This window comes from Centroberyx gerrardi, chromosome 13, assembly GCF_048128805.1.
Source record: "Centroberyx gerrardi isolate f3 chromosome 13, fCenGer3.hap1.cur.20231027, whole genome shotgun sequence".
NCBI classification, from domain to species: Eukaryota; Metazoa; Chordata; class Actinopteri; order Beryciformes; family Berycidae; genus Centroberyx; species Centroberyx gerrardi.
This window is the reverse complement of record NC_136009.1, coordinates 28,772,148-28,784,130: the sequence shown is the minus strand read 5'-3', so window position 1 is coordinate 28,784,130 and position 11,983 is coordinate 28,772,148. Positions and strand designations below refer to the sequence as shown.

Sequence of the window (11,983 nt, the reverse complement as noted above, 5' to 3'; positions counted from 1 at the left end):
TGTTCTTTTGTATTTTATTAATTCTGCATAAACACATTTTTCACTGAATATGTAATTATTTTACTCAAAATTATATTGTTGTTGTTCATATAACATTCTTTTATGTATCTTTTATATATATATATATATTTTTTTTTTTAATGTATTTTTTATGTATATACACGGACTGTCATTCATGCCAATAAAGCATTTGAGCGACACAGAGAGGGAGGAAGGAGAAGAAAGGGAATGGAAGGACAGACAGAGAGAAATAGGAGAAAAAAAGGAGAGAGACGGAAGGAGAGAGAAAATGTGAGAGAAAGAAACAGAGGGAGAGAGAAGATAAAAAGAGGAGAGAGAGCACAAGAGAGGGACAGAGAGAGAGAGTGAGAGAAAGAGAGAGTGACAAAGAGGAGAAAAAGAGAAGATGGAGAGAGACAGAGGAGGCGAGATAGTGAGCGAAAATAGCAACAGAAAGAGACAAGATAGAGAGAGAATGACAAAGAAAAGGAAGGAGAAGAGAGGGAGAGAAACAGAAAAAGAGGGGGAGAGAGAAGGACACTTGGCCACAGGGCAGGAAATATTATATAAAGTTTATATAAAGTATATTGATGCTTTGGCAACTTTCATGCCAATAAAGCACATTGAATTTAACTGAATTGAATGGAATTGAGAAGGAAAAAGAGAGCGAGAGAGAGGGTGAGAGAGAGAGAGAGAGAGAGAGAGAGAGAGAGAGAGAGAGAGAGAGAGAGAGAGAGAGAGAGAGAGAGAGAGAGAGAGAGAGAGAGAAAGAAAGGAGAGAGATGAGAGAAAGGCATAGAGTGAGAGAAACAAGAAAGAGAGACGGAGAGGTAGAGAGAGAGAAACAGAGCGAAAAGAGAAGGGAAAGAGAGAGGGTGGAGAAATGAGGAAAAAGACAGAGCGAGAGAGAACAAGAAAGATAGAAAGAGAGGTAGACAGAGAGAGAGAGAGAGAGGGTGGGAGAAAAAGGAGAAATGAGAAAAAGACATGGAGCGAGAAAAAAACTAGAGAGAGAGAGAGAGAGAGAGAGAGAGGAGAGAGAGAAGAGAGAAGAGAAGAGAGAGAGAGAGAGAGAGAGAGAGGAGAGAGAAAAAAGAAAGGAAAGAGAGGGTGGGAGAAAAAAGAGAAAAAGACAGAGCGAGAGAGAGGGAGAGGTTAGAGAGAGAGAGAGAGAGAGGTAGAGAGAGAGAGAGAGAGAGGAGAGAGAGAGAGAGGAGAGAGAGAGAGAGAGGAGAGAGAGAGAGAGAGAGAGAGAAAAAGAAAGGGAAAGAGAGGGTGGGAGAAAAAAGAGAAAAAGACAGAGAGAGAGAGAGAGGGAGAGGTAGAGAGAGAGAGAGAAGAGGTCGAGAGAGAGAGAGAGAGAGGAGAAGAGAGAGAGAGAGAGAGAGAGAGAGAGAGCTGGTTCCTGGTGCACTCATACGATCACATGGTGGGAAATTAGTCGGCTGACATTATCTTGTTGGCTCAGAGCAGCAGCTGGACGACCGCCAGGCTTTCAGCACTGATGTCCAACCAGAGCGATAACAACCTACAGTATGTAGGGGTGTGTGTGTGTGTGTGTGTGGTGTGTGTGGGGGGGGTATTTCCCAAAACCAACAGCCAATCAGCTTTGATTTCCACAACACTGCACCGTGCGATATTGGACCCTTTATCTCCAGTTTTATTTTTCCAGTGTTGTCTGTTCGGCACAATGGAGAGAGAAAATTACATCATAACTGAGAGTCGATTGTGCGTGTGTGTGTGTGTGTGTGTGTGTGTGTGTGTTTTGCTATCCTTGTGAGAACCAGTTTGAGTTCTAGACCTGCGGAGTGAGGACATTTTTCACAAAGTGAGGTCAGTTTGATCAGTCCTCACTTCTACAAAGGGTTAGTTTAGGATTAGGATTTGGGTTTAGGGTTAAGATATTAGGGATTAGGTTTGGGTGGGGATTAAAGTTAGGTTACTTTAGGATTAGGATTTGGGATTAGGGTTAAGGTTAGAATTAGGATCATGTTTTGGTGGGGGGTAAGGGTTAAGATAAGGCATGCAGCGGTGAGGATTAAGGTTAGGGTAAGAGGTTGAGGAATGAATGTTGGCAATGGCAGGTCCTCACAAGTATAGTAAGCTGTGTGTGTGTGTGTGTGTGTGTGTGTGTGTGTGTCTTGGGAAGGCAGAGCTGTGGGAGTTAAGGAGCAATTTTTTTTGTTTTTTTCCCCTCTCTGTTGTGTTGCCTCGTTTAAACCGAGAGCCGCAGGATAATCACGTCTAATTTTCCCGTCTTTATTCGGCCGGAGGAGCGGTCAGAAAGAGATTCTCTCTTCCCTTAAAGCTTCCTATTCTCCGGCCTCTCAGCGCCGTAATCTGCCGGCCCTATTCTGCCCCGAGGCCACATAGAGGAGCATATTGTCTGTCCGCTGTGGGAGCAAAGTCGCCGAGAACGCTCCACGTTTCAGAGGCCTTGTTCGGGCCGTTGTCGGCTCCAATTACCCCGCCTCTCTCCCTCCTCCAAGGCACACAGGAGTCTTATTTTACTCAGGGAGCGCTCTCTCTTTGTGCTGCCAAATATTGTCAGCCGCTGGACAATAAAGGAGACCAATCTCCTCGCAGTGCTTTGAGGCTTCCTTACGCCGGGGCGGTAGCATCGTTACTGTGAGGCAGCAGACTGTGAAGACTTTAACTCCTCTGTTAGAGGAAAGGGCCGAGAAGAGGGACAGTCCTTTATTATTTTTTGGAGTAAGACAACACAAAACATCCTAAGAAACTGTAGGTTTGCCTTAAACTTCATGCACGTAAAGCCATACAGCAAACAAAATGCTTCAAGCAGTATGGAGCAGCAGAGGTGGAGACTCGAGTCACATGACTTGGACTCGAGTCCCAGTTTTAATCGCTTGAGACTCGACTTGCTGCATGAAGAGAAGACTTGAGACTTGACTTGACTTGGGTTCTGGTGACTTGGGACTTGACTCTGACTTGTACTTTGATGACTTGAAAAGGTTTCTAAAGTCTTGACTTGAGATCTTGTGTTTGTGTAAATGACTTAGATTGAAAGTGATGAGATTTGTTCCAGCGGACGACTGAATTTAAATTCTGTTTTCTGAATTTGTATGGAATGATTGAATTTATTGAAGTTGAAACTGATTATAGAAATCAAACTCATGATGCTCTTACCAAGTTTTTATCCTATTAAAACCATATTGCATTGAAAAGTCCTAGATATTTAGTTTTCTTTAAGATATTAAATTGATACTGGACTCTTGATTTGTTCTGACTTGACTTGCTGTTCTACATTTAGACTTGGGACTGACTTGAGACTTGACTTGAGACTTGAGACTGACTTGGGACTACATCTGTTAGCCAGTCCTGAGATCTGGTACAGGAGTTAATGGTTGTAAACGGTTGTATTTAGACTTGGGACTTGACTTGAGACTTGGGACTCCAGCAAAGTCGACTTGGTCACACCTCTGAAGCAGCGTTGTGAAACATGTCATTCACCTGTACATTTCTAGTCGCATGATAAAACTTAAGTTAAGCATTTTAAAAGAAACAAGTCGGTCGATGAGTGACTGTAAGCTCACGGCAAATCTGCAGCGTTTACGCTCATTGACATCACCTCTAAGATCTACAGCTGTACACACACCAGAGTATTGATTAGGGATGGGACAATACCCAGTATTACTATATATCGCATTAAAAAACAATAACGATGATGACACCGGCCCAATTTTTATTACTGTGAGCACCGCGATAAGCAGCGACTTGTTGGAAGCCCTCTAAAAATACTAGATGCTGTTGGATGGATTTTTATGTTACGTTTAAAAACACCTGTACAGTTTTTATGACCTAAACCAGCATTTTATACTTTTGTTTCTTAAGAAAAAAGTCAAATATTTTACATACATTTTTTTTGTTTACATATTACATATTTAAGGTTTTCATCTTATTAATAATTATCGGGATAATATTATATATTGAGATAATTTTGACCAAAATAATCGTACTATGAAATCTTCATATCAGCTCAGGTCTAGTCTTGATGAAACAGTAACCTTTATTTCAGAGAAATACTCAACAGCTAATTGATGAGCATGTGCAGACACATCCGTACCCACTCATCATTCTGCTAGCATCACTCTAGACCTGCATGCAGTTCAAATCACATCCTGTCTTCCCTCTCTTTCCCACTTCAGCCAAAAACTGAGTTTACTCGAGCGCGTTCGCCTTCCCAACACGCGGCCGCTGGCCGGGACGGGCAGGAAGATGACCGCGGGAAACCCCGACTCCATCGAGGAAAGCCCGTCCAAGGAGCCCAAACCCGCCGGCTTCAGTAACCGGGAACGCTTCCGCACCGCCTTCCGCATGAAGGCCTACACACTCCGCCAGAGCTCCGAAGGTACGGAGGGTCAGAAAACACCACGACTCTCTCTGAGGCCGAGTTGTCCTGTAATGCTTAATTTGGAGGCGGTTATCCTCATATCAAATGAAACAATCATCAAAGAAAACATGCGGTCACACTAACTTTGAACTTTGGCAGTACCTTGGGTTGTGTGGCTTTACTTTTTTTTCGCCCATTTACAATTATTGGTAAATGTATTATTCTCTTCAGTCATCAGCATAAGTTTCCTCTGACTGATTTCCACTTACTGAAAGGTTTAATGAACATAAAGAAAGAGATTCACTTAAAAACAATTCAGCAGCAGGACTAGTTTTTTATATATAGTCAGAATCTGCTTTGTGTGTCATCTTCAACACATCTGTGTGTCTCGTTTGGGGACACCACACATTTATGTGAAGAGCGTATGTTCCTATTGAAAATGACACATGCTTTGCGAGAGTGTAGGATCCAACTCCATGTTTGGATGGTTTGTAATGAGAGATTCTTACATCAGTGTTTTCTCCTGACAGATGCTGGAGCGCTGGCAGATCCAGCCTTAGAGGACAGGGGTTTCCCCCCGGACATCCTCCTGGAGGAGATGATCCCGACTCTGAAACTGGTCATCAGGGCCGTCAGGTCAGTGGCTTTAGGGCCGGCAGCCCATTAGTCAGTCCCACCAGGATTTCGCTGAGTTTTTTTGTGATTATTGCGGCCAAAAATGCTTGATTTTTTTGCAGCTTTTCTCAAAAATTGCGACACAATTTGTGAGGTTTTATGTGCTCTTTTTGCGGTAAAATTGTGGGAATTGGAAAAAAAATGAGAGCAAAGAGAAAAAAAAAAAGTTTTCTTTCTCTCTCTCTCACTCACACACACACACACACACACACACACACACATGCACACACACACACACACACAGCCTCCCCCTATTCTCTCCAACTCTCCGTTTAAGCTATTAACTCTTCGAAGAGCTTGAATTTTGCACTCACCTCGATTCTTGCTGCTTTTGTTTTGTTTTGCACGGTCTACGACAGTAATTTTTGTTGGCAGGTGAGCTTTGTTCATCTTCCACCTGAATGCGCGCTGCGATGACGTAAGTTACCACGACACGAAATGCGACAATTGGTCCAAATCACAAGCGGTCTGTTGATTTGGCCATTTCATGCGGAAAAGTTGCGGCAATTTTGCAAAACTGCAAGCTCTCGCAAATATTGCGGAGATTTCTTGAATTTGCGTTAATTATTGCGATCGCAAAATTGCAATTTCCTGGAGGGACTGATTAAGAGAGCTGCTGAACTTGAAATATACACTTTGTGGATGTTGGTGCTTCTTTGAGCATGCATGCTCTTTTTCAGCCCTGCCCTGCTTCACATTAATACAGGTCTAGTCCACACTAATCCAGATACATTTGAAAATCTTTATTCCTCCATTTTGGCTTTCCATCCACACCAAGCCGGCATTTTCGACCACCGAAAACGGAGCTTTCCGAAAACGCTCTCCCAAGTGGATAAATTTGAAAATGCCGGTTTTGTGTTATAGTGTGGATGGGGTAAACGGGGCTTTTGTGTGATTGTCATGTGATCTCAAGTGTATCATTGTCATGTGATCCATCCAGGCTGTATCGCCCGTTTCAGTGCCTCAAGGAATGTTGGTTGTGGCTGGAGAGCCGCCCCAAAACCTAAACTCTACCGTGACACTTTTTCACTTTATGATTTAGGCATTTTTTCAGAAACTGAACTTGCTAACGGACTTCGTTCTTCACGATCACTCTGTAAACAGCAACCTTTCAAAAACTGTGGTGGCGGAAAGCCGGTGGAAATGTTGTAAAGCGGCCAGAACACTGCAGCAGTTGGGGGTGAAGCGCCTTGCTCAAGGGCGCTCTGTTTCAACAGCAGTTACTAAGGAAGATATAATCCCAGATTGAACTGGCAATCTTTCAGTCACAAACCCTTCTCTAACCTTTAGCCTCCTGCCACCCAACACAGTTGATTCAACATACAGCACAGGAACAACAGTAAAAAGTTAAATGTTTGGACCGCATGAACTTGAAATGAGCCCCGCTAAATTAGTTAGTTGGCTGGAATCTTATGGGAACTTGGAAAGTGGTTTCTCTCAGTAATCTATCTGCAAGTTGGACGATAAAAAGTGGAAAATACACCATTAGACCACTGTATCTAGGTTATAGTTGAAACTGTTTGTGGGAGCTGTTTCTTAAACTTTCCTAATTCTTTCAGGATTGAGAATATATACACAGAAAAAAATTGACCAAAATGGACCTAGTTTGGATGACTCGTCAATTGACTGGGAAGACATTTATTCTGCTATTTTGAAATTGAAAAAGTATCAGGATTTGGTGCAACACTGTAAAAATGGTAAACTCCCTACCATAGATATTATCACCAATGGATGGTTACTGCAGAAGCATGTTGCTGTGAGAGAGACGATGGAAACCAGAGACTGGGAACAGAAACTCTGAAGCTACACATGCTGACAGCGTGCCGGTAAATCTATATGCCACACCCTTGACATAATGCAGGAACTCAATCTAGCATGAGGGCCTATGAGATGAGTGATTAACCCTGTGAAAGTGTTGCTTCCTTCCACGCTATTATTTTGGGGGTGAATGGATGTGAATGGGACGCCCAGTCCTGCAGGGTTTTAGTTTCAGGACAGGACTCGTTGCCGCTCCAGCACCCGCTCACTATGGGAAGTGTCGAGTTCAAGTCGGCTGAAAGTGGGTTTCTGTGTTGAGAGGGACAAAAGACGCAGCCTGGCGAGCGGCAGGGCGGCCTGGTGGTTAGAGGGACTTTAGTGTAACTGAGGGGTTTCAGGTTTGATCCCTGCAACAGCCATGTGTCCTTGAGCAAGACCCTGAACCCCCACCAGCTCATTACAAGTCACTCTGGGTAACATCAGCTAAATGCCTAAAGTCTGGCCAGGTTTTCACACTCAAGTTAGTCATCTGGCCCCTTGTTGTCTGACTTTTGATGCACCTAAACCAACCACTTTAACATTTTACAAGCTGTCATCAAGCCCATTCTCTGTGTGAGATTTTTGTGGGGGGAAAAAAGGAAGGTTGCACTCAAACAACAGGATAAACTGAGGTGGTGGGAAAGAGCTGGCTGCACTTGGTATTCACGGCGGGGTGCTCGGGCTTGACGTAGACGGAGTTCGCCGCTAAAATCAAGTGCAAAAGGCACCCGGTGGGTGTTGCTTGCATATTTTACAACCAAAAATCCTTACTTCAGCAGCTATGCGCGGTGTAAACACAAAACATGTTGGCACAAGAATAGAAAAGCATGATAAGATAAATCAGGCGTAGCCTGTTTTAATATCAAGTGCTGACTCCGCCTACCCAGGCCAGTTTCAGTGTAAACTGGTGGTAATTACAAATGGACCCAGTGCTCCAGGTGATTTCACTGATTGGCACAACTTCAACCAGAGAGGAGGAACTAATCAGTGAAATCACCTGCTGTAGTCTTTGGTTGGAATGAAAACCCTCCATGGCACACAATTGAATAGCCCTGACCTAGAGTTTAGTGAAGTTGGTTTGTGACTGGAAAAAATACCTGTGTGGGGTAAATGAGAAACCGTCATGTCACTGAGCACCTCTGTTGAGGTGAACAAGGCAATTTATCCTGCAGTCTTTTACTAATCTGCTCCAGTGGAGCTGCTTAGTGAAAGACTGGTTGTACTGGTCAGCTCCCAGGTGGGAATGTGTTGGAACTGTATGAAGGTGAAGCAGGGTGTTGCTGGAAAAGTTCAGTCATTTACCAGGATAAGTAAAGGTTGAAAAGGAAATAAAACAGCAGGGTGCTTCCTTCAATGGGCAGCAGGTCCATAGGGATAAACAAGTGCAATCCTTTATCCATTAAAGACTGATCTTTTTTACTTGGCATTAAACATTTTTGACATACAGGTTCCTGTATATTTATCGCACTTTGTGAATGATGTGATTCTGATCGTTCACTGACCTCTGATATTGGTGTTTCATTTTGTTCAATTTTCCAGCCTTTCACTACCTGTTGAGTTTATCCTTTCTGTCAAAAACATCTCCTTTAAACCCTCAAATTCATCGTCTCTAATGATGTCAAAATGTATTTGTTTTTCAACCAATAATGTATGTCATGTAGCCAGAATGCTCAAAGTGATGGGAAGTTTGATTTTGTATTTGTAGAGTCATAAGTATAGTCTGCCCTTTCTGCCCTACATGAGGTCCTGTTGTCTTTGTACCAGGTGTGTCAGTTGCCTGTGGACTGTGAAACTCTTAAGTTGTCAATATGTCCCTTCACCAGTGTCACCAAGACAAATTCCTATTCATGCATTGGACTTGGCGAAGTAGTGATTCTGATTATTTCACTCCTGATTCTCTCACTTTAATGGCCAAAGTGTTGAATCTAAGTCCTCTGTCTCACAGGATCATGAAATTCCTCCTGAACAAGAAGCGGTTTAAGGAAACTCTGAGGCCTTACGATGTCAAGGACGTGATCGAGCAGTACTCTGCTGGCCACCTGGACATGCTCTGCAGAATCAAATACCTCCAGACAAGGTAAGCAGGGACGCTAAGGACCAGGAAGTCTTTTGCACACCTGAGTTAGAAGGTGATTATCAAAATCCAAGAACGCCAAGTTGATTCTTGTTTTCCTTTTGGAGAAGGTTCTTCCCAAGTTGTCATGGAGAGAACGAACTTCTCAAGAACGTGAGAACAGAGAACATCTCGACAGTTTGAGATGGACTGTGTGTTACAGCTGTTCATTATCCCAGCTGATCCAGCCGGCTCTGGACTATAGACTATAGGGCTGTTTAGAAGTGTTGTGTCGTTTCATTCTCAATCTTGGGGCTTCCAATTTGTTCTCATCAGTCTCACCAAGTCTTCATCCAATGCATCCTTGGTTGGCAAGAAAACCTCTGGAATCTTTATCCATCCTCCGTCCTCGGCTTTCTTTTGTTTTGAAATTGTATTTCGGCCTTTAGATATACGTCATTACGTCAAACGTGTCATGGAGGAAAAAAAGTAAAGATTTATTCTATGAAAACTGATGTGTTTTGGCTCATAGCCCTCAGCAGGGTGGTGAAGACTATTATAACCAAATCAGTTGGTTTAAATATAATATTTCCTTTTTCAACTGTCAATGCCTTTTGGTTGTCAGAATAATGAAGACTAAGATAGACTAAACACTTCAATAAAATATCAAGTAAAATTACAATGGTTTAATTTGATCATGTTTTTCGCATCACTGCTTAATTTTCTGCTCAAGTATTGACAAATCTCATGTGATATCTCAGATGTAAAGACCTTGTTTGTCTCGTTCTTTACAGGATCGACATGATTCTTGCCCCTGGACCCCCCCTCACCCCCAAAAACAAGAAAACTCAGAAAACGCCCTTTGCCTATCCACCCAATCAGTCACCCAGGTACTGTCACACTGATCCCAGAAACACACTATCAACATAATAAAATACTATGCAGTACTACTATAATACAAAACTGGCTGAAATAATAATGCTAATAGTAATATTGTCACACTACTTTGAATTCTTCTACTTCTTATCAGCATTAGTATTAGCATTAGCATAATAACAATGCTAATTATAATATTGTCACACTAGTGTGAATTCTTCTCCTTATTATTATTATTATTAGCATTAGTACTAGCATTGTTGTTGTTATTTATTGCATAACATATTCTATTATTATTCATAAAAAAATTCTATAATAATTAACACTCTTTCTTCCAAAGCATTTCCTGTGTCCAGGTGATTTTTTTGTTTATTCTATAATGATAAAATATGCAGTCCAAAGCCACTCAGTGTCCCTGTGTTCCAGACATGAGTCCTACCTTGCCAAAGCCTCCATGCCAGATGCTGAAGACCAAAGCATGATGGGTAGATTTGTCAGAGTGGAGAGACAGGTGAGACTTGAAAACATAAAGTTACTGTTATGTTTGGTTCGGTCATGAGAAATGTCAGGACACCAAAAGTAAATTCTGATAGATTTGATCATTTATTTATTCATCCAGACGCACAAAGAGTGAGATTTTGTCTGGACAGTCCAATGTTGATGATGTTGATGCTCAACTATCAGGTGACAAAAAGTAGATGTTCAACAAAGTGTCATTTGCTTCATCTCTGTAACCCTAACCCTAACCCATGTAACCCTAAACCTGACCTAACCCTAACATTAACCCTAACCCAGATACTGAGTATCTATAGACTTTATAATAAAGTTGAGTGTCAGCATTTTGTCAGCTGATATTTTAGTAGAAGTAAACCTAAATCCCATTGGAGAGTGTCAAAAGTTGACATTTTGGAGATACAAGGTTTTCATGCGACAATGTGCAAATACCATTCATGGTTTGTTTTATATAGTTCAGTGTGTGTAGGGTTTGCCACACAGGAGCAATGCAATGAGTTTAGACAGTCACAAGAAAGTATTTCAAAGTCAGTTTTGTATATTTTTCTGATGCAATGAACCTGAAACAATGTGAATGCAGCAAACCCCACCCGTCTGCTACTGCAAGCAAGTGAAATCAAACACCGCTCTAGATAATCCAGTTGTGATGCGTCTGTCCTGCAGGTGGAGGACATGGAGAAGAAGCTGGACTTCCTGGTGGACATGCACATCCAGCACACCGAGCACCTGCAGGTGGACTCCGCCGGCGCCGCCCACATGACCATGGAGCCCCTCGACCCGACGGGGGGCACCGAGATCCGCCGCGTTTTCTTCAACTACGCCGAGGCGTTCCCGCACATGTCGTACCAGGTGCCTGTCAGCAAGCTCAACCCCTACTACAGCTACCACAAGGAGCCGAGCGGCGCCGCAGCCAGAGGAGGAAGAGGAGGAGGAGGAGGAGAGGGGGCGGGGCTTCCAGGGAGCAGCCACGCACCTCCAGATCACCAACTCCACCGACACCACCCGCCGGGCGCCATCCCCACCTACACCGAGCGTCCCACGGTGTTGCCCATCAGCTCCCTGCAGGACTACCAGGCGGGGGACGGGCAGTACCTGGAGCACCTGTCGGTGGGGCCGGGCAGGACCACAGGGGGGCGGGGGGGCGGCGACACGCCGCTCTCCATGCTGTCGGTGAACCACGAGGAGCTGGAGCGCTCGCCCAGCGGCTTCAGCATCTCCGGGGAGCGGGAGGGCGAGGAGCTGTCGGCGGGGGCCGGGGGGGCGAGCGGGGAGGCCGGCCGGACGAGGGACAGGCCCAGACCCACCTACCTGGCCGAGGGGGAGACGGACACGGACACGGACCCCTTCACGCCCAGCGGGGGGCCCATGCCGCTCTCCTCCACGGGGGAGGGGTTCGCCGACACGGTGTGGAACACGCCGCCCTGAGAGCCTCGTTCCCGCCCGACCACACACAAACTCCGACTTTACATGAATTTGAGCCCTTAAATCAAACCCGCGCCTCTAAACCCGGTTCCATTTGGGTCGAACCCAAACCTCTGGACTGAAATTACACAATTCAGAGGGAACCTGGGTGTAATCGGCCTGAGCAGACAGAGATGCTACGAGGCGTTCGACTGTATCTACGTTGCTTTACGCCGCCGCCCACCTGACCAGCCTGGCGCCCAGAGAGCCATGGCATCAGACTGCCCCGACACACACAGAAAAAAAGAGAAACCAGA

At 44.3% G+C, this 11,983-nt stretch overlaps 2 protein-coding genes across 4 annotated transcripts in view; both read left to right on the top strand.

Annotated features, from left to right (window-relative positions):
• The window catches only part of ift57 (intraflagellar transport 57 homolog (Chlamydomonas)), a 248,494-nt gene extending 245,558 nt beyond the window's left edge, over positions 1 to 2,936 (top strand). Inside the window, exon 12 of the transcript XR_013507108.1 lies at positions 2,819 to 2,936. The gene's annotated coding sequence lies outside the window, so the exon portion shown is untranslated. The remainder of the gene's footprint in view (positions 1 to 2,818) is intronic.
• The window catches only part of kcnq3 (potassium voltage-gated channel, KQT-like subfamily, member 3), a 123,762-nt gene extending 112,072 nt beyond the window's left edge, over positions 1 to 11,690 (top strand). The window contains exons 10-16 of one of the 3 annotated variants that reach the window (XM_078287544.1): positions 4,167 to 4,369; positions 4,882 to 4,987; positions 8,769 to 8,900; positions 9,671 to 9,766; positions 10,179 to 10,263; positions 10,929 to 11,076; positions 11,227 to 11,690. In XM_078287544.1, the coding sequence (XP_078143670.1) occupies positions 4,167 to 4,369; positions 4,882 to 4,987; positions 8,769 to 8,900; positions 9,671 to 9,766; positions 10,179 to 10,263; positions 10,929 to 11,076; positions 11,227 to 11,690 (1,234 nt within the window). Of the gene's footprint in view, positions 1 to 4,166; positions 4,370 to 4,881; positions 4,988 to 8,768; positions 8,901 to 9,670; positions 9,767 to 10,178; positions 10,264 to 10,928 lie in introns of all 3 variants that reach the window. The other 2 variants (XM_078287543.1, XM_078287542.1) reach the window with 2 other exon arrangements.
• The last annotated feature ends 293 nt before the right edge of the window (positions 11,691 to 11,983 follow it).